This window comes from Nuphar pumila, chromosome 5 (assembly GCF_984573655.1).
Source record: "Nuphar pumila chromosome 5, dmNupPumi1.hap1.1, whole genome shotgun sequence".
NCBI lineage: Eukaryota > Viridiplantae > Streptophyta > Magnoliopsida > Nymphaeales > Nymphaeaceae > Nuphar > Nuphar pumila.
This window is the reverse complement of record NC_143253.1, coordinates 57,137,927-57,161,449: the sequence shown is the minus strand read 5'-3', so window position 1 is coordinate 57,161,449 and position 23,523 is coordinate 57,137,927. Positions and strand designations below refer to the sequence as shown.

Below are 23,523 nucleotides of genomic sequence, written 5' to 3'. Positions count from 1 at the left end.
CAAGAGCCCTAGGTGCCTATTTAAGATAATTATCAATTGTCTTATCATAGCATATGAGTTCTTGCTTCAGAAACTCTAAAAACCATGCACATGATTTCTTGGATTTCTTATCTATAAGTGCAAATGCTACAAAAAAAATCTCACTAGAATGATCAATATTATGCATTGACAACAATATACTCATGTATTTTCCTTTTAAGAACATGTCATCTACCATAAGAACTGGAGGACGCCATTTTAAAAATTCATCTATGCATGAATGTAAGGATAAAAAATAGACTTAAATTAGTCTTTTTTATCAGTCTCAATGTCCCCTAGAATTCTTAGGATTGCCTTCATCAAATGATCCAAATAGTATAAAGCATCTTAAAGAACTCTTCGTATATACCATATAGCACTTTTTTTTACAGTTTCGTCTATGCCATGCTTGTTTGTAACTAATGTCAACACCTTCCTCATGACTAATGTCATTAATTTTTTCTCTTAGAGTCATCTTTAGGTTATCATGTCATTGGTGAAAACACCTATAATCCACACGGAAAAGACTTTTTTTACTCGAAGGTTGCTCAATGAGCCACCACATATACACTCTCTTTTATATGTTTTCACTTGAAATAACGTTATTCTGCACACTTTTGTGTAATGGATCTTCTAGTGACAATCAGCCATAGTTTGCAGGTTCTTTCTTGTGCATACAATAGTCACTCTATTATTGCAACTTTTCAATAATTTTGTTTTATAGTTATGTCTAATCGCATGATCCTTCAAATATACATGACAATGATTTAAATTATTAAACCTTTGACTGACATCAATGTCTCCATCATTTAAGTCTATTAGCTACTAAAAAGATTCTTGGTCATTAAGTTTTTTATTACGCAACTTGTCAATCATTTTAAATGCCTCTATTTCAATGATTTTCAATTGCTCTTCATTATATGAGAATCCACTGAATGAAAACCTATTCAGCCATGTTTCATTAGGAAAAATAATAATTCTACTGCCTAATAAATGCTCATATAGCTTATACAAATCAAGGGTTCAATTTTTCAATTGTTATTTGAACATCATTTGCATTCACCATTAATTGTCTCATGTCATGTGTCTCAGTTCTCGCATATCATTTCAGTCACCCTCATTTGACACAGTATAGTCATTCTCATCATCAGATTCTCTGTTGTCTACATAATCGTTGCTACCACTAATTGGTTGTTGATATGCATAGACTAAATTACAAGGCATCGTATTTATCTCTTCATTTGCTTGCATGTATACATCATTCTTGTATTTTCAAATTTTATGATTAACTATAAAATAATACCTATATCTCAAACATAGATTACATAGTCCAACAACTTGTATCTAGGATATTATCTACTTTAGATGGCTGGATATTATCAACATTATTGTAGTAAACATCAACATCACTTGTTTGCTAACATAGTTACACATTCTCTGCATGCATCCCCTAATCATGTATAACATTAATTGTTAGTGCAAGTTTTTATTATTTGTGTGTATGATATCTATATCTCTAATTGGTTGGGACAACTGTATGCCCTATGTGTGCATGTTATGAATATCAATATTGCCAACTATTTGAGAGAGCTAGATGTTAGCCTCATGATTTTCTTTAACAGATATTGTCTGAGATAAATGCACATTCTCCACACATTTCCTATCATCGTTTGAAACATTATTTTTCGATAGTTATTTTCTTCATCAACTGCTTCTTGAAATTTACTTTCAACTGCTTATTGTTTAACTTTGTTATGTAGTACAATGAAAACAGTTAAGTAAATATCACTACTACATAACATAAAGTTTATATCATCATTGTAAAATTTCATGCAAACCTCCTGACATTCACAATATATTTATGGAAACTTCAGGAGGTTCACAACATATTTAGGAGAACGTCAAAAGGTTCATAACATATTTGTGAGAATGACAGAAGGTTCATAATATATTTGTGCAAACGTTAGGATGTTCACAACATATTTGTGTGAACATTAGGAGGTTCACAATATATTTGTGCAAATGTCAAGTGGTTTGCAACATATTTGTGTGATCGTTATGAGGTTCACATTAAACATCATGAGGTTCACAATATATATGTGTGAATGTCAGGGGGTTCACAATATATTTGTATAAACATCATGAGGTTTACAACATATTTATGGGAACGTCAGGAGGTTCACATGCGAATGTCAAGAGGTTTGCAACATATTTGTGCAAACATCAGTGGGTCACATGCGAATGTAAGGATGTTCACAATATATTTGTGCAAATGTCAAGAGGTTTGCAACATATATATTTGTGCAAACTTAAGGAAGTTTGCATGCAAACATCAAGAGGTTTGTAGCATATTTGTGCGAGCATCAGGAGGTTTGCACACATATGTTGAAGGATAAAAGTATCCTAAAAAAGTCAAGAATCAAAATTTTGAGCATGAGGAGGATTTCGGCAAATTGTGAGGCATTTCTGAAATCATCCCATTCTATAAAGATAGTACGATCATTTTTCGTTGAAAATTCATACTTGGTTCACCTTTTCAACTTGAACCTAGCTGATCTTGAATATTTGAGTTTAGTTAGGCTTACACCCATATATTTTAACTCTTTATCCCCGATCAATAGCTCTTTACCAATTCAATTAGTATAGAGTGTAACCAAGTAGGCTAGTAAATGAACCAAGGTACCCACAATTTTTGGCTCAGCAATGAGTTCTTTAGTGCTTGTAAAATAAGTTGCATTCAGATGTAGTAAGATCTCAGTATGTTCAACAAGTTGAACTTTGAAGTATGGGGGAAGATAAAAGGAGTCGGGGATGGAGAGGACATTGTGAAATCCATCTCACAAAGATTCGTGGACACAAGGACATGTGACATGGGTTCAACTCACAAGTTTGAAAATGTTTTAGAAAATAGGATATGAGGACACAATTTTTTTAACTTTTTAATCAATAAAAACCATCTTTTGATATTTTGCATATTGGATCATATGGGATTTTCCGGGCTTTACAAGGTCTTGCTTATCTGCAATCACACTAAGGCACTTACCTATACCTGAAAGCCCACCAACTAAGGCTCATGTACGCATGTTAATATTATATATATGTACTATATATACTCAATTTTACACACACGTATGTGTTGCATCGCACCAATCAAACGCACCTTATAAGTCTGTAAAAGAATCTGCTTGCACGTGAGGAGTCTCGGGTTAGGGACCTACTCTTTGGGCCTTTTAATTTTGAGTAATGCTTCGTGCTTCGGGAGTACCTACTCCCACATACTAGAAATCATGGTTGTAGGTTGTATCTTCTCAATCAAACCTTATGGATGTACTCAACATAGTTTATTTGATAGGAATCATGCTTTGGATCATGTTTTTTGGACATAAAAATAGGATTTTTTAAGTCATGAAATTTTGAAACATTGTGAGCAGTTGATTTTTAAAGGTCTTAAAAAACATACATGTATGCTATAATCACATGATCCAAAACTTGTTTTCTACTAAATCATGCTTATAGGTTATATCTATAGGGTCTGATCAACAAAAAATGTTCTAAAAGTGAAAAATCTAAAGCTTTTATTAGTTGGGAGTATGTACTCCGGGAGCACACAATCATTACCATTTAATTTTTTAGGTTCTAACAGATGACACTTTGTTTGAAGGTGTTGTCTTCTTCCGACTTGGTGGTTTATTGGCATGAACATAATTCTTGTATCTTCAATGATGCTGGCTCGATTCCGTTTGTGATTTCTCAGCTTATTATGATGGATGTGTTCTTTATGATCGGTCAAACATAAGGATTTCAGGATGTCCATTGGATCCATTCAATTTTCAAATGCCATTTCTCTTCTTTTTTTAGATATATATATATATTAATAACGATATAGTGGTACAAAAGAGAAGGAACTAAGCATGAAGGTTGAGGAGTAATGAGATATCACACATCCAATCCCACACACTCAGCAACCATCAAAATACAAAAAATTACACAAAAAACAGGAAAACAAGACCAAAATTCGTGGGCTTAGGAAATCAATCAGCAGCCCCCAATCTAATTCATCGGAATGTGAGGCCGCAAAAGTGGTTGTTGATTTCTCTAGGACCAAAGTCCATCTCTAGTTGATGATTTTATTAATGAAATGTTTCTCTTTTTCTTCAAACAAAAAAAACAAAAAGAAGTCGGTAAGAGATCTATCTTCCTTTTAACATGTACTGATTATCTCAACCAAATTTAAAGTGTCCTATAAATTTGACCCGCAAAAGTTGTCTTAATCCAAGAATGAGGATTTATGAGGGTCCTTCAGGAGAACTCAAGCTAGGTGACCACCAAGGACTATGATCGCCCTAATTTGTCCAAAAGGAGGTTACATTGGTCGCTTGCATCCATGTTGTTTTTAAGGGTGTTGTGTGGTCTGCATGCTCGATTCTATAGGGATTGGCTCTTGGGTTGTTTTTTCCTCGGATGAAAAGTCTTTGGAAGTGTTTGTTTCTGACGTGGAGGTATGTTTTTTATAAGGTTTTAAAATCAATAGTCCAAAAATTTCATAAATATTCAATGCTTAAAAATCACTTTTTCATTCAAAAAACATGAAACAAGTGTCAGTCCCTAGCAAATCAAGCATGCCAAACACATTTGGAAGGACAGATTTACGAAAAACAACTCAGAAGCCCCTGTTCACCCATGGTCCATAAGAATATATGGTATAGGGTAGGTTGAAATCTAATTTAATCGGACTTCACTTAAAAAATCAATAAAAAAATGATTATACTGACCTTAAAAATGGTGTATTCTCCTAAATGCCTTATAATTTACCAAAATACCCCCATATAAAAAAATGATTGATTCCTAACTTTTTAGGACATTTTTGTGAATGTCTCCAAATTATGTGAACCTTCTTTAACTAAATACTCTTGACGTATGATGTTACGTCTGCAAATATAATATGACCTTCACAAATCATTCTTTTTTATGTCCTCAAACTATGTGAACCTCCTTTAACTATATTTCCCAATGTACGTATGCAAATAGTATGATTGTTACAAATCATTTTTAAGAATATCTCCAAAATGTGTGAACTTTCTTTAACTAAATACTTTTGAAATCATCTACAAATATAGTACGACCTTCATAAATCATTTTTGTGAATGTCCTCAAAATGTGTGAACCTCCTTTAACTATATTTTCATTGTATGTCCACAAATATATTATGACCATCGCAAATCATGTTTGAAAATGTTCACAAAATATACGAACTTTCTTTAACTTAATACTCCCAATGTACATCTACAAATGTCGTATTACCTTTGCAATTCATTGTCACTGTCATTTTGTGATTGTTTTTACCTTTGCATACTTTCTGATTGATATATAAAGTCATTGAAGTTCATTTTTTCGTTTTTTTTTTTGGTTTCTCATTAAAACCTTTAACCATTTTCCCTTTAGGATACTAATCCCTTTTCTCTTTCCTTTATGGTGATTCATGTAAAATTCATCTTGCAGCATTCAGGCAAGGTTGCAACATCTTTTTGGTCAACTTTTCAGTCTTCTATCAACTCTAGTAACTTAGGTCGAAAGGTGAGTTTCATATATTTTTTTTTTGCATGCTTAAGTTTCTCTCTCTCTCTCTCTATCTATCTATCTATATATATATATATTAATAGCCTTATACTATTCATGTTTGGTTGGTGTCATGGATGATTATGTTGGTTTGCATGTGTTTTATTTAATACTTGGTACCAAATTGTATGTTTAGGGTTGACTATGTATATATATATATAGAGAGAGAGTGCAACATATCGTCGGATATGGTGGGTGTCAGACTTGGGTTGAACGCACCCAACGCATCCATATTATTTTTTTAAGTTTTATTGGATATTCTCTCTCTCTCTCTCTCTCTCTCTGTGAGAAGATGACTTGATACCCCTTTCCCCTCCTCCCTTCCCCACCCTTTGCGCATTCCTCATTGAGGGCGAGGTTATCGAGTATGAGGTCGAGAGGGATGAGGATGGCAGGACCAAGGCCATCCACATCACCAACCTTGATGGTTCCCCCTTGTTCGGTGGCAGAAGAGGGTTTTCCGATGATGGTGGTAGAGGTCGAGGAGAAGGGGGTGGTAGTTATGGCGGTGAAAGGGAAGCAAGAGTGGAGGACCCAAAGGCCATGGTGGATATGGCGGCATCGCTGGCAGTTATGGTGTAGGAGGCAGTGGTTATGGAGGAGGAGGAGGTGGGTGTGGAGGAGACGGTGGTGGCGCTTGCTATAATGGTGGGAGGCTAAGGCATTTGGCAAGGGATTGTTACCATGGGAGTGGCGAGAGATGTGGTGACATTAAGGGGTATTGAATAGTGTGTTGCAGGGTATGGGATTAGGTTTGATGGGCTTAAGTAAGCTCAGTTAGGTCAAAGTCAAATTTGGGTGGATAGGGTTTTATTTTTCTGATGGGTTTTGGTAAAAATATCAGTATGCCCAATTATAGAAAAATCTCAAATTTTAAGAGATGGTTCTGGACACCTTGGACTAGGTCTGGGTAAAATTTGAAGGTAAGGTAATACAGGGTCAGAGAGATATGACTTGAATAAGTTGTAAGTTTTTTAGGGTTTTCTGTAGGCAGAGTGAGTTTTGGTTCAAGGAGACCCATATTAAAAAATTAGTTTCTCAAAATTTGGAAACCAGTAAATCATGAATTTTGGATGGTTGAAAGTGGATATTCTAATGAAGGCTGAGTAAAAATTTCAAACCCAAAGGCTTTATGGTTTGGGATGGGCAATGATGCAAAGTCTGACGAAAAACTAGTTCCATTAGCAAACTAGTTTTGGGCAGAATCTGTTTAGGTGAGGTTTCAACTTGGAAATTGGATAAGATAATGATTTTAATGACTTACAAAGACTTGGCTAAGTGGGTAAGGGTCTACTACAATATTGGTTTAGTTGGAGAAGGTCTGAGTTACACGAGTTGAGCTTGAGAGGATCGAGATCACTATAGTGTTGGAGTTGACTGCATCGAACCGAGTGGAGACTAGGCAACAACTTGGTCCAATGAGTATAATCAAACCCACAAGGATCTAAACACCCTGATGTGAGAAACAATTGGCCCTTAGAGAGAGAGAGACGAGTCAAGGGGTAGGGACTCAGTAGAGAAAGAAAGAGAGAGAGGGACAGACAATTTTAAGAAAGGGCAATTTAAAAAAAAAATCATACCAAAGCTAAAAAACAAGGACCTATATATAGGCCAAGGATAGGCTCTTAAAGTCTACACAAGTTACAATATGAAATAAATAGAAAAAACCTATTTCCAGTTAAGCCTTGAGAACCTAGGCTATCTTTGGGTAAGTATTATCATTGCAAAATTTTACTTTTGCAAGTCAAACTGACATTTGAAAAAGATTTTGAAAATGACTCACCTCCGTTTTAAAATGCGAGAAAATTTTGAAGAATGGGACTCGACTGTCGGTACGTGGTTCAACCGTTCTTGGCGCCATAACTAGGGGTAATCGAACCAAAGATCAATCATGTGTTTTGCTTTACTCAACTGTTTAAATCGATATTTTATTTCTAAATGCAAAAAATGTTTTCTAATGGAGTTTTAGCGACCTTAAATGCAACAAACTAAACCCAGGGCGACTAGGGCTCCAATCCCGGGTGTGGTTCCTCCGTGTCATAAATCAAACAAAAAAATTGTACTAGTTCACGACAATTCAACGAGGGATGTGAATGGGTCGGATGTTATTCAAGGTCCAACACAATTTTTACTCTATAAAGAAAGTAGGAAACTGGATCTGATTAATAACCAGATTCGGTTAAGAAATCGTAACCCAGTCCAATTACGTATATTTAATTGGATTCAGTATTACCTTTTCTCCACCTGAATCCGAATCCAAATCCGAACTAATTAATAGGACCTGGTATTGGCTACTTTCGACTCGAATCTGAGCCGTTTACATATACAAGATTCGAGTGGAACCGAAATTGGATCCGGATTTACTCTTCGAAAAAACAGATACGATATCGAGTCAAGTCTGACCCTATCCATATCCGACCCGTATTCATGCTTAAGTCCGTCCCACCGGCTTCCGATCGACCTCATTTTCCGTCCGATATCCGATCGGCTTCACCGAACGCCCGACGCGGGAAATGACCGGAATCTCCCTTGCCGCCAACAGATCTAGACCATCCGGAATGTCTCCGCGCTACTAGAGGCCGACCTGAGAAGAGGAAGAAGGAAAGGAAGAAGAGAAGAGAGAGGGAGGAGGGAAGATGTTGAGGTTGAGAGCATTCCGGCCGACGAGCGACAAGATCGTACGGATTCAGGTGCACCCGACGCACCCTTGGATCGCGACGGCGGACGCCTCCGATCACGTCGTCGTCTGGAATTGGGAGCACCGCCAGGTTCTCGCCGTCATCCTTTTTCCTCCTTTTTAGGGCATTTTTTTTCTTCCGATTTTTTTGCCTCATATCCATCGATCTCATTCTGAAAGCCTTTCGTGAATCGTTTAGATTATATATGAGTTGAAGGCCGGAGGTGTCGACGAGAGGCGCCTCGTCGGAGCGAAATTGGAGAAGCTCGCCGAGGGCGAATCCGGTAACGATCTCGTCACTGAGCTGCGTTTCTGTTTGAGTGTACTCGATTTGGAATGAAAAATGCTGGTTCCTTGTTTGTGTTATGCGGTGTTTGTTTGAATTTCGTTGATTTGCTAGATTGCGTGCTTTGAGAACTCGTGGTTGCTTGCACGTGCTTGTTGCTATTCATTCTGTGATATGGAAACTAGTCCTTGACATGAAGAATTTGTTGCTTTTCTTTTTCCTGTTTATATCCTTTAATTTTCTTTTTATTTGGTTTTTTGCTTTTGCTCCTTCTAATTTATTGGCATTTAGATTCCTCTTCAGCTGAAAATTGTGTCCGTGAGTTCGTGATTCGTCACACTGGATCAATTTACCAAGTGTAGTTGGCAAATTCATAAACCTTTGTTTGCTATAAATCTTTTTGTGGGGTGATTTTCTTTTCCTTTCTGGAAAAAACATTAGAAAAATTGCGGTTGCTTCTGCAGCTGATCACATATGTTTAGGAGAATGATGAACGTTTCAATGGTTGATTTCTACCATAGAAAATGGGAAAGCGAGACACATCCGAAATTGCTGGAAGACTGACTTGAACAGGATGCTCGTGTTTTTAATGTTTCGTTCATCCAACCTTTTGAGTTTCAGAGAGTGCAATTTCTTGTATGGTGTTGTAGTAAATGCGGCTTCATGTCTCACTATTTCTTTAGTTTCTTGAATCTGTATTTTGCAAAAATTGCACGCACACTCATACACACACAAACTCGAAAAAAAAGTTGTTTTTGATATGGGCATGGGAGGTAAAACGACTTTCTGTTGTACTGGGATACAATGCAGTAAAATGCATAAACCGCTTGGTATGACTACACTATGTGCACACAGCTACAAACAGATCTAGTCATCATCTATATCGAAGGTTAAATTTTTATCATCATTTTTCAAATCTTAAGTGTATTTTTTCCTGAGTGAAATGATGATAATTTGTATTGAATTTCCTTTTCACACGCAGAACTAAGAGGAAAACCCACAGAGGCTATACGTGGTGGGAGGTGATTATTTTATGTACCTTTGCCTTGTTTTCTCAAAATAGTCAATGTGATATCTTTTTCTTGAAATTTCTGCTGACAGGAAAAATATTTTTATTTTATCATTAAATAAAGTGTTAAACAGGTGGGTTTTTATGATGACGATGTGCACTTTTGGCAACTTTGGCGTAATCGTTCTGCTGCTGCCGAAGCTCCAGCTGCAGTTAACCAGCATTTGTCAGCTTTTACTCCCCCTGCTTCTTCAACTAGGGGCAGGCATTTCCTTGTTGTTTGCTGTGAGAATAAAGCCATATTTCTTGACCTCGTCACAATGCGTGGTCGTGATGTACCAAAACAAGACCTTGACAACAAATCCCTTCTTTGGTAAGTCTTTTCTCTGTGTATTTTTGCGTTGTTAAAAGCTGGAGGTATCCTGGCCTGGCAATGTGTGCTCTGGTTCTAATTGCAAGTGATACAGAGATAAATGTTGACACATCAACATTGTAGCTACAACCTTCTATTGTCAGCAACCCTATTTGTGTTGGTCCATAAGAATATAAGAACTGTATTTGTTTGGTGGTTCTTTTGCATCCATGTTTGTATTTTCTTGGAACAATGTATTGATGTTTGGTAATATTTCTTTGAAGTAATAGACCCACTTATGGACATTATGGTTTTTGATCTTTGTGAGAGAAGAATATTTATGAATTGCTTGACCTACTAAAGCTTTCTTGAGTTTATCAGTGAGAAATCATATGGAGAATATAGATTTATGAAGTGGGAGAATTCCTTGGAAGCTTCCGACTATATTAGAGCAAGGGAAAATGAAGCAACAAAAAATATAGAAAAACCGAAAATCACTAATATATCTTATAGGTATTGCAAGATTTTTGACGTTCCAACTATAAACCGCGTAATTATCAAAAAATGCTAGTCGGGGCAGAAAACCCCTAAAAGGACCATTCAGGTGTAGATGGACTAGTCGGCATAATCGGAACCAAAAGAACAAAACATCAAAAAGCACAAAAATATTACAATAAATAGTTACATTTAATAATAGACATATGATTGTGACTATGAATGAACATAAGATTGTGTGTAATTTAGCGTAACATATCACAAAACTTGTATAATTGCATAACATTAAATATAATAATAAAACATGTGTGTGTGTGTGGGCAATGAGTCTATTCTCTTGTGAGAGGCTTGGGCATGGCTTGAACTTTTTGTTCAATAAATGAGCAAAGCTTGCACTACTTTAAGGCTCGTTCAGCTAAGGGTGTTGAGATCGATGCTGTGCTGAAGCTTGTCGGGGCTTGATTAACTCATTAGTTCATTATATAGTCACCAATACTGATGTTGTGATATCTTCACAACTATGTCACATAGATATGAATATGGTGCAGGTGTACAATACATGGAGAGAGAGAGAGAGAGAGAGAGAGAGAGAGAGAGAGAGAGAGAGAGAGAGAGAGAGAGAGAGAGAGAGAGAGAGAGAGAGACTTCATTGAAGATGAAGAAAATATAGAAAAATATAAATCAGATAAAATTTGCTCACAACAATTTTTATCTGATATGCTGAACATTTTAAAGTACCCATATTACATATCTTGAAAAAATAATTGCTCACAATCTTATACATTTTCCATTTTCCTGTAATCTTGGGAAAATCCCTTAGAGGCCTCATCATTTTTTTAGAAAAAAGGAAATAGTTATGAAGTGAAAAGCAGATTTTGGCATTCTTTTCTTTTTTAGGGTATGAAGAAAAGGTAGAAAAGTTTTCCAAATATAAGAAATAGAAGATAAGATAAAAACCATACATAAAGTATAGAAAAAGTAATATGAAAAATTATGAATGTTTTCCATTTTAAATCATTTTGGTACTGTATCAGGATGATGTTGTGATTTTGTCAAAATGTCGTCTATATGTGTGATAATGAATCATATACATGTATATTTGTGTGTGAATACAAGAAAAGTGGTGTTGTGCTGTGGCCACCTTGTGGATTCTAAGTTGGATATGATTTCAAATCTCATCCTGTCACAGATTCACAGTTTTACAAGTTAAGGAAATATAATTCTTTTTAATAAGGTTGCTTGAGTTGAATACGCCAAGCTCAGTCTCTGCTCGACTCATGTATGGGCTCTATCATGAGCCCGCGGTCACTAGAGTTGCATGTAACTAACATCCGGTTGTATTTTTGAGCAGTCACAAGGGTTGCAGGTTGCTAAGTGCTTACATTTCTCTGTGAGAGAGAGGTTCATGATTTCAGCAAATTGGGTGCTGTCTCGTCCAGCAAATTCTATGACCCTGTTCTCATGTACATTGTGGGTTGTGTTTTTCCTGGCCTTGTGCTTTATAGTTTATATTCTTAAACCATTACCTAAGGAATCTGGTTAGTTCAGAATCTTCAGATATTGCACCGTTGCAATTTTCGTCCTCTACTGTTTGTTGCAGAATCCTTTCACTTAACTTTAGCCTGGTATTTTCCTCTGGAATGGAAGTTCATAAATCAAGCTGCATGAATATTATGAAGTTCTTAATTTTTGTCAGCTGTACAAGGGGTAAATGTTATAACATGTGGTACCATGCCATGTTCTGATGCAAAGTTCATACTTAGTTTATGCCCAACCAGCTTGTTTACTATTTTCTGAACATTTTGGCTTGTCACTGCAGCATGGAATTTTTGTCAAGGTCAGCTGCTGGTGATGGCCCTCTTGTTGCCTTTGGTGGCTCGGATGGTGTAATTCGAGTCCTTTCAATGATTACATGGAAGGTTGGTAATGGTTGTATTTCCTGTTATTGTTTATTTATTCTAGTTTATGTTGAGAAGTGTGATGGGGTATTCTTGAACATTTATCTGTTGAGGAATGACTTGAAAACTGACTGCTGTCATATGGATTGGAACCCTACTTTTTTAAGAATAATGGCGCATGGAAGATGATAAATATTGATAATGAGATTTCAAGGTCTGCTGTTGACAACATAAGCTAATAATTTTGCCTTTTAGCAACCATTGGTCTTTCTTCATTATTGGAACTTCTTGGAGCTGAAAAAGTCTTGTTTGCAGCTTGTTCGCAGATATACTGGCGGTCATAAAGGATCAATTTCTTGTTTGATTACATTCTTTGCCTCTTCTGGTGAGGTAATTTCCATGTAAAGCTGCTGGTTATATTTTATATCAATTGTATTGCATTTTTACAACTTATCCTGTCACATTTTGTTTTATTTTATTTTGGTTGCCATTTTTGGACACAAGTTTGTTTATTTCTTCAATGCCTGTTAAACTATATTTTGGGCTGGTTGATTTGTATTTTAATATGTAATTATACATGTTCTCTTCACTTTTGATTCTGTAGTGCTTCTGTGGTCTATCTTAACTAAGAGTGCCTTGGATACAACTGGGGATAATTCTTGCTAATGAGAATTCTCTCATGCCAGCAATTCATAATGTTTGCATGAGGTGGGAAAAAGGAATTATTATTCTGTCTAATTTGACAAACTTCTCATATGTGATTAAAATAAACTTTCTGACACCTTCCTCAGTCAACAATCTATCCAAATCCACCCTTAATTTCCTTTGTTTTAAGAGAGGAAAGATCAAGGTTGTTTCTTTAAGTTGTTCCATTTATTAATGCTTCCAGGCACTTCTGGTTTCTGGTGGGAATGATGGACTGCTTGTACTCTGGAGCGCAGATCACATTCAAGATTCTCGGGAACTTGTACCTAAACTGAGCTTGAAGGTAACTCTTTGTAATTTATTTCTCAATGCATTAATAAAAAATTACATCTTTTCAAGTATTCAGATAGATTTGACAACTTCTTAATCAATTGCATTATTTCATTGCCAATCTATGTGTTTATTGGGTTATATGCAATAAACAACAAAAGATCTTGTCTGCTCAGCGAGAAAATCCCTTGGAAATGATTAAAAAAATTTGTTTTTTCTCAGTAGTTCTGATCAAAAGTTCAATGAAAAGGGAAAAGAACGAATACCACAGAAGAAATTTGAACTCTCTCTATATGTATGTATGTATTTACGTACGTATGTATGTATATATGTATATACGGGTTAATGTTTGCTACCCTTGTGGGTGAGGAACCCCAAGTAAAAAACTGTAATATTTTTTATTTTTTGATGTTTTTTGCACATCTGGCCCTCCCGATGTGATCTACATGTGAAATATCCTTGGAGACTTGATCTTGCACAATAAACAGACAAAACAAAAACAAAGAAAGAAGAGCGAAAGATGTTGAAGGAGATAAACCTGACGTCTCACTCTCTCTAGGGTGACGTCTTTTCTTATATAAAGGGTCTACTCTATATTACAATATTGTTCTCCATCATATGGAATAGATACAAAAATGCAAATACATTTGGATCTGGGTCTGGATCTAGTTCCAACTATTCTTGATAGTCTTAACATGCCCCCTCAAACCGAGCATGGTTGATAACCATGGACAATTTGGATTTCAAGTGCCAGTGGTAAGTGCTTTGGTGAAAAGATCAACGACCTGGTCCTCTCCTCGAATAAACACCAGCTGGATTTCTTTGTCTTTCACTTTTTATCTGACGAAATGTTGATCAATCTCTACGTGTTTCATCTTACCATGTTGAACCAAATCAGTAGAGATGGTCACCACACTACGGTTATCACAATATAATAGGGAACTGAATATACGCTGATGCAAGCTGAATAAGATATGTTTAATCCATGCAACTTTAGTAGTAACCACTGACATAGCTCAATATTCCGCTTTCGTACTCGAACGTGCCACTGTTTTGCTTTCAACTAGCCCAAGATACGAGGTGAGTACCCAAATAAACCCCATAGCTAGTCACAAAACATCTCGCAAAAGGATCATGTTCCCTATCAACATCCGAATATGCGATAACTTTGATAGAGACTTAAGTACGCACCGAAACAAGTCTGACATAAATGAGGCCATCTGGGAGAGTACCTTTAATATATCATAGAATTCTTTTCACAGCTTTCATATACTTCACCTATGGCTTATGCATAAACTGTGATACTTGATTCACCAAAAATGCTAAGTCTGGGCGCATGAAGGTCAAGTGTTGCAAAGCACCAACGATGCTGCAGTATTTTTCTGGCTCAGGAAAGTCAACATGATCAGAAAGAGCATTGCCCAATTGAGTCTGAATGACCATAGGAGTATGTACATGCCTACACTGCAACATTCCAATATGGTGAAGAATGTCTCTAACATACTTGTGCAATTATAGAATTAGACGACCTGATTGTTGATCCACCTGCACACCCAAGAAAAACCGAAGGGGACCCAAGTCCTTCATGTGAAACCTTCCATGAAGAATGGATTTCAACTACTTAATCTTAGCACCATTGTTGCCAGTGATAATTATATCATCCACATAAACCAAGATAATAGTAATATCAGATTTGTCACTGTAGACAAATAAGGAATAGTCACAATGACTACACTCAAACCCAAGTGACCGTACCGTATTGCTGAGCATATCAAACCATGCGCGCGATGCTTGTTTGAGGACATATATAGCTTTCTTTAACCTGAGCACGGTGGACTGAGTGTCTTCCTTAGGGTAGTCAGGTGGGTGTTCCATATACACCTCTTCATACAAATCACCATGGAGGAAGGCGTTTTTACCATTCAATTGGAATAAATCCCATCCATTGGATACTGCTAGAGACAAAACAATTCGAATCGTTCCCATTTGAACAACTGGGCTGAATGTTTCATCAAAATCAAGTCCATGTTCCTGAGTGTAGCTTTTCGCCACTAACATGACTTTAAAACGTTCAATGTTGCCATCAGATTTTTGTTTAATTTTATACACAACATTCTTGCCTTCTGGCTAAAAAACCATTTCACATGTATGACATTTATAAAGGGATGATATCTATTCATTCATGGCATCTATCCAATGTGGATGTCGGGTAGTTTCAACAAAGGACCGTGGCTCTTGAACCTCAGCAAGTAAAGTAGCATAAACCTAAAAATCTAGAGAAAAAGCTTCATAGCTGACCCATCTCTCAGGAGGATGCCTTACTCTGTTGGTCATGCGAATAGAGGAGACTTGCAGGTGAACAAGATCATCATTTGTGGAAGGGACAGGTGGCTGAATTTTCGCACCACTAGACATCTGATTAGGCTGAACTGTAGCCCTGCTGGTATCACATGGAACAGACTTAGAAATCTGGTAAGCGGGAGAGTCGTTGGGCTGATTCGCTAAGGCATTGTGCAGGGCAGCAAGCTCACGATACGTGTCAGGTCGATGCTCATTTCTTCTGCTGTACACTTGTTTAAAAAATTGAAAAGGTGGCTGTGCTAATGACTGTGTATGAACAACTGAAGATGTGGCTGCTGGTCGAGCATCATTGGTTGCAACATTACCACTAAGTGTCTGCTGCATTTTTTGTGATGAGAATGGCCAAAAATACTGCAAGGATGTGTTGTTAACAGAACACAATGCCACATATGTTTTCAAACAAGTGTAATGAAATATGCGGAAAAGAAATGTATGTCCTACAATGGACATTCACACATAGAAATCAAAGAACAAGTCCAAAAGAGGACATACACAAAAGCCAATAATGGCTAGAAAGCATAAAATCTTATAAATGCACTAAAGGGCTTGAAGAAGCCACACATTACAAAGGGGGAGACCCCACTTATTTATAAGCAAGAGAGGAGTGAGAGAGGGTTTAGAGAAAAGAGAGAAAAGGCACCATTGGGAGACCCAACAAGGTGTCGTTGGGCTCCCAACGGTCACAATTGTGACCGTTGGGGGCCCAACGACTCCTTGTTGGGCCCCCCAATGAAGGTGCATTTAATGCACAAAAAAGAAAAAAGAAAAAATAAGGAAAAAGGAGAAAAAGGAAAAAGAAAAGAAAAAGTAAAAAAGGAAAAAGACTATACTGCCCCTATTGGGCGATTTTATAGAAATACCCCTTATCGGGTATGGGTGAATATATTTATATGTATATATATATTTATATATATATATATATATAAATATATTGATTACATGTATATTTTAACACCCCCCCTCAAGCTTTACGGGGATACAACCGAAAGCTTGTTGAGAAGAAACATGAAACGAGGAGTAGCAAGAGCTTTAGTGAAGAAGTCCGCCAACTGGTACTCGAATGTGACGTAGGGCAGTGCTATGGTTCCTTTTAAGTATTCATCTCGAACATAGTGGCAGTCCATCTCTATGTGTTTAGTCCGCTCATGGAAGGTGTGATTGCTTGCAATGTAAATGGCGCTTTTGTTATCACAACACATCTTCGAAGGAGTGGAGATGATTACGCCCATATCATTGAGGAGACTTCTAAGCCATACAAGCTCCATGGTTGTAGTGGCCATTGCACGATATTCCGCTTCAGTTGAGGATAATGACACCTTTTGCTGCTTCTTGCATCTCCAAGAGATCCTAGAGTCACCTAGGAAAACACAAAAACCGGTAGTTGAGACTCTATCATTAGGGTTTCCTCCCCAATCAGCATCAGTATAAGCAATTAAATCAAGAGATGATGAAGAGGAAAGAAAAACTCCCTTAGTTATGGTGTTTTTAATGTATCTGACTATTCTTAAGACTGCACTCATGTGCACAGATGTAGGTGCATGTTGAAACTGACTGACTGAGTGAACTGCATGAGCTATGTCTGGCCGAGAGATGGATAAGTAGGTCAGGGCCCCAACAAGTTGCCGGTAGGGAGTAGGATTCTCGAGAAGTGTTCCATCTTCCAACATTAACTTTGCATTGATGACCTCAGGGGTGTCTGCCTTCTTATCATCGTAAATGCCAGATTTGGAACAAATGTCAGCAACAAGTTTCATCTGAGAGAGAATATACCCTCGGGGAGAGTAGGCAACTTCAATACCTAAAAAATATCTTAAGAAACCAAGGTCAGACATATCAAAATTTTCTTTTAAAACTTTCTTAATATCATGGATTCCTTGTTCATCACTTCCAGTGATGATCATATCATCAACATATAGTAGTAGAATCACTACTGAAGATCCTGCACTTTTCACAAACAACGCAGTGTCAGTATAACATGAACGAAAATTCAAACTAGTCATTACACTGCTAAATCTGTCATGCCAAGCTTTCAGAGCTTGCTTTAACCCATATAGTGCCTTTTTTAGTTTAAGAATTTTGTTTTCACCAATAGATACTCCCGGTGGAGGGTCCATATAGACCTCTTCACTTAATTCGCCATTAAGAAATGCGTTCTTAACATCCAATTGATAGATAGGTCATTTTTTAACGGATGCAACTGCAATAAGAGTCCTAACACTAGTCATTCTAGCTACGGGAGCGAAGGTTTCTTCATAATCTATTCCGTACTCTTGAGCATACCCTTTGGCTACCAACCTAGCTTTATAACGTTCTAATGACCCATCACTTTTAGTTTTAATTTTGAAGACCCATCTACATCCAATAGACTTCTTTCCAGTGGGTAATGAAGATATTTCCCAAGTTTTAGCCTTTTCAAGGGCACTAAGTTCTAGTTTCATGGCTTCAACCCATTGAGGAATGTTTTTGGCTTCATTATAGTGTGATGGTTCATGATAAGAGTGTAATGCAATTAGGCATGCCCTATATTTAGGTGTTAGGGACTCATAGGAAACAAACCTATTTGGTGGATTGGAGATCCGGCTAGATCTCCTTAAAGAGGTTTCTTCTATGTTGGAACTTTGAGAATATTTTTCTAACGCACTAATGGGAGTTTCTTGACCACGCCTAGCATAGGTTTGAATTAACCTATTTTCAACATCATTACTTCCATTTTCAACATTACTAAGAGGAGTATCCTCTAAATCATTAGAAACATCCTCAACGTGGGGAGTCACATCTTCTTGAGAGAGAAGATCAAATAAGAAAGCATATTCGCTTTCATCAATATCTTTATTTTTCTCAAAACCGTTCTCATTTTCTAAAAAGGTAACATCTTTGGATACATATAGTTTGTTGCTTTTGGGATCGAAGCACCTAAAACCCTTTTGATTTTCTCCGTATCCTAAGAACACACATTCGATAGCTTTGGGAGATAACTTATCTCTTTTATGTGTAAGGACAAAACACTTACACCCAAAAATTCTTAATCTATTAAAATCGGGTGTTCTTTCAAAAAGTTTTTCATATGGAGATATATTTTGTAGAGATGAGGATATCATCCTATTTATCAAATAAGTAGAGGTTAAGGCGGCTTCAGCCCAATAGCATTTTGGAATTTCTTTGGAAATGAGAAGAGTCCTAGAGGTTTCCAAGATATGTCTATGCTTTCTTTCGGCTAGACCGTTTTGTTGGGGAGTCCTAGGACATGACCTTTGATGACAATTCCATTGGTTTCCAAATATTCTTGAAATTCATTTGATAGATATTCTCCAACGGAATCGGATCGAAGAATGGAGATATTAGTTGAAAATTGATTTTTGACAATCATATGAAACTTTTTAAAAAAGTTAAAGACTTCGGATTTTAGATTGAGAAAATATATCCACACATATCGAGTGAAATCATCAATGAAAGTAACATAATATGAGTATCCTCCTTTTGATATGACCGGAGAAGGACCCCAAACATCCGAATGAACTAGTTCAAAGGGTCTTTTTGACACAAATGTTCTCTTTGGAAAGGGGGTGGATTTCATTTTTCCAAAAATACAACTCTTACAAACAAAATGTTTCTCATTACAAAATTTCTTTCCAAAAGGAAAGGAGTACATTTTTGAGAAACTTGGATGTCCAAGTCTTTGATGCCAAGTTTCTATATTTTTATCTTGGACATGATTACAAAATGAGTTAGTAGGAAGTTTCAAATTGGTCATGTAGTAGAGATCTCCCCTCCTATGGCCTTGCCCAATCTGCTTCCCGGACTGGAGATCCTATATAGAGCAATCTTGGGTTGAGAAGGAGATTTCACATCCATGATCTCATATTTGAGAGACAGATAAAAGATTTAAATTAAGTTGAGGTACTACTCTTACATTTGGCACAAAAAAATCTTTTGAAAAATCTAAGGTTCCAAAACTTTTAACTTGTAAAGAGGTACCATCGGCGGTGGAAACATAGGAATTTTTGGAGTTGCTACATACATTGGATAGTCCATTTTCAATAGGGGTCATATGAAAAGATGCTCCAGAGTCAAAAATCAAAGAAGGCGTACCTGGAGGAGAAGAAGAGGCAATGGCGGCTCCCGAAGTTGATGGTGACTTGAGTAGGATTTGAAGTGCTTCGGATAGTTGAGCAAGGGAGAAAGACTCTTTCCCTTTCATTGGCTCCTCCTTCTTTTGCGAGATTTCTTCAATAATAGCAACTTTACCTTTTGGAGGTTCATTTATCTTTGGACAATTAGGTCTTATATGACCCGGTTCTTGGCAATGATGGCAAATGGCTTTCCTATAATTGCCATTATAGTTATTTTGCCTCCCAAAGTGTGGAGGCTTGTAGGTTTTCATATGATTGTCGGGTTTAGTCACGGCAAGAACTTCATCTCCTCCTTTAATCATACCAAGACGTGTTTCCTCTTGGCATATTTCGGCTATTGCATCTTCCAAGGGAAGTGGTTTGGATCTATGAAGGAGGGAGGACCTCACTTGTTCATATTTGGGCCTAAGCCCATGTAAAAATTGGAAAAAGTGTTCTTTCTCTATTTGTTCTCTTCGCATTTCCACATCTTCACTTGATACCCATTTAGGTTCAAGAAGAGATAACTCATCCCACAAAGGGCCAAGAGTGCTATAGTAATCTCTTACACTCATTTCACCTTGCTTAATGGTACGAATTTTTTCTTGGATAAAGAATTGACGAGCAAGGTCTTTTTGGGTATACATACCTTTCATAAAGAACCATGCTTCATTTGCTAGGCAGAATTTAGCAATGTTGGCGCAAATCTTTAGCTCCACGTTGTTCATGAACCATGCAAGAATTTTTGCATGCTTACTTTTCCAATCTTCAACCTTGGATTGGTGATCTTCAATAGCCTTCATGCGAGCATTTCCTTCTAGGGCTTTTTCTTGATCACCATCTATTTTCGTAAGTTGAAGTTGAGGTTCCCTAATGGTGCCCATAACGTATCCCCAAAGTTTTTTACCTTTGAGGTTGTTCTCCATGGCGGCGGCCCACATCATGTAGTTAGTACCATTGAGCTTGAAGGAGAGATCAATCTTTTGTTCTCCTTCCATTATATAATCAACAATGGAGGACAAGCAAAGAGAGATAGAACAAAACAACTAGCAATATGAATCAAGAGCACAACCAAGGCTCTGATACCATGTAATGAAATATGCGGAAAAGAAATGTATGTCCTACAATGGACATTCACACATAGAAATCAAAGAACAAGTCCAAAAGAGGACATACACAAAAGCAAATAATGGCTAGAAAGCATAAAATCTTATAAATGCACTAAAGGGCTTGAAGAAGCCACACATTACAAAGGGGGAGACCCCACTTATTTATAGGCAAGAGAGGAGTGTGAGAGGGTTTAGAGAAAAGAGAGAAAAGGCACCATTGGGAGACCCAACAAGGTGTCGTTGGGCTCCCAACGGTCACAATTGTGACCGTTGGGGATCCCAACGACTCCTTGTTGGGCCCCCCAATGAAGGTGCATTTAATGCACAAAAAAGAAAAAATAAGGAAAAAGGAGAAAAAGGAAAAAGAAAAGAAAAAGTAAAAAAAGGAAAAAGACTATACTGCCCCTATTGGGCGATTTTATAGAAATACCCCTTATCGGGTATGGGTGAATATATTTATATATATATATATAAATATATTGATTACATGTATATTTTAACAACAAGGACTTTATTTGTAGCATAATCAAAACATCTATATCTTATATACTCCATCATAGCCAATAAATTGACACATAGTTGCCCTGAGAGATAATTTATTTCACATCGAATCATTAATGTGAACAAAACACCGACATTGGGATATGAACCATATAACAAAAAATAGGAAGATTCTCCTCCAAGATTGGATAGTGGCATCCTATTTATCAAATAAAAGACAATATAAAATGCTTTCGACCACAAACCAGTCTTGAGATTAGCATCATACATCATAGTTAAGGTTGTTTCCACCCTATGATGGTGTTTACGTTCAACCACACCATTTTGTTGGGAAGTCCTTGGACAACTCAGCTAACACCGAATCCCATTATCAAGTAAGAATTATGTGAATTAATTGGAGATGTATTCATTACCACCATCACTCTGTAAGGCTAAGATTTTTTGAGAAAATTGGGTTTCAACATGTGTTTTGAATCTACAAAAAATATGGAAGACTTGGTCCTTGGATTTCAAAAAATATATTCAAGTGAAACGCGTAAAGTCATCGACAAAAATCACGTACTATTTGGATTTTGATAGGGACATAACAGGAGAAGGTCCCAAAACATCAGAGTAAATAAGCTCAAAAGGAAAAGAAGCTCCTTTATTTGATATGGAAAAATGTAGTTAATGACTTTTAAAAATACAACTAACACAAGAAGAAAAATTTCTTCTTTTGACATCAATAAAACCTTTATTATATAAAAGATCAAGAAAACTCGAACTGCAATGACCTAATCTACGGTGCTAAACATCAACTTGTGGTTGAACTCCTGCACTTGATGACGATGCAAACAACGAATGACTGGCTAACGATGAAAGTGACTTGAGAGCTTCATTCAGGACATATAGATTTCTGCATCTTCTCCCCTCAGCGAGCGTTTGATTCGTGGGAATGCCCTTTATAGAAACAGAGGGCGAAAAAAAGGAGATTAGAGAATTAGTATCACGACAAAGTTGAAAAAAAAAAGGATTTTTCTGGATATTGGGCACAAGTAAGGTATTAAATAAAGAAAAAGACCTTTCACTTGTGCGAACAACAACTGTGCCTATGTGAGTAATATGGTGATGTTTCTCCTCTCCAGTAATCACGCTCCTATTACCACGAAAAGGTTCAACATGAGAGAGTTTACCTGAATCTCCCGTAACATGATGTGTAGCCCCTGAATCCATGAACCAACCTTGAGGAGAGGTGTCAGGAGAGTGTTCTGATGTAGAGTGCATTCCATTTGGGGATGAAGCATGGTTGCCAGTCGAGGAAGCGGTAGTGGAAAGTGATACAAGAAGCGAAAGCGGGAAGCGTGACACTTTCAAAATTTTAGGAAGCGGGAAGCATGGGATGACTTCAAAGCGAATTAAGAATCGTCTCGGAAGCGACCTAGGAAGCGAATCGGAAGCGACCTAGGAAGCGAGGGGAAGCAAAAAAATAAAAAAAAATAAAAATAAAATAAAATAAAATAAAAATAAAATAAAATAAAAATAAAAATAAAAATAAAAATAAAAATAAAAATGACAAAAGGGGGAAGTGCGGGGGAAGCATGTTTCCCATAAATGAGAAGCGCACTTCCCCAAAAAAATTGGCACTTCCCAGCGCGTTTCAGAAGCGCGATGTTTCACGCTTCTGAAACACGCTTCGGGGAGGCGCGCTTCCCCACTAGGCTAGGCGCTTCCGATAACTCTGGGATGAAGAATGCATGTTGACAGCCCACAGATTCCCAACATGATTATGTTTTTATTGGAAATTGAGCTCCTCAAATCCAGCAGTAAGGGCCTCCAAATCGTGTTAATCACCAACTGAAGTGGAGTGGTGGGAGCCTGCATAAAATTTGCTGGAGCACACAGACCAGCACCAGCTAAAGGTGGGGCAACAACTGCAAGGTCCCAGAAACGATCTGGAATCAACACTGTAGGTGGCTGATAAGTATGAACATAACGCCAATAGCAATTGGAACATATATGACCCTTCTTCCCACACATTTGACATATCACATTCGCTTGATTAAAAGAGGAAGAAGGTGTATGAAGAATACTTGCTCCATGTCCACCAAAATTGTGCCCATGACCATGCCCTCTTCCTC

General features: G+C 37.2%; 1 protein-coding gene across 1 annotated transcript in view; it reads left to right on the top strand.

Annotated features, from left to right (window-relative positions):
- Window positions 1–8,157: 8,157 nt before the first annotated feature.
- The window catches only part of LOC149837653 (uncharacterized), a 119,234-nt gene continuing 103,868 nt past the window's right edge, over window positions 8,158–23,523 (top strand). The window contains exons 1-7 of the mRNA XM_090006174.1: window positions 8,158–8,402; window positions 8,511–8,595; window positions 9,580–9,619; window positions 9,731–9,979; window positions 12,273–12,372; window positions 12,667–12,741; window positions 13,241–13,339. Of these exons, the coding sequence (XP_089862300.1) occupies window positions 8,271–8,402; window positions 8,511–8,595; window positions 9,580–9,619; window positions 9,731–9,979; window positions 12,273–12,372; window positions 12,667–12,741; window positions 13,241–13,339 (780 nt within the window). The 5' untranslated portion in view covers window positions 8,158–8,270. The remainder of the gene's footprint in view (window positions 8,403–8,510; window positions 8,596–9,579; window positions 9,620–9,730; window positions 9,980–12,272; window positions 12,373–12,666; window positions 12,742–13,240; window positions 13,340–23,523) is intronic.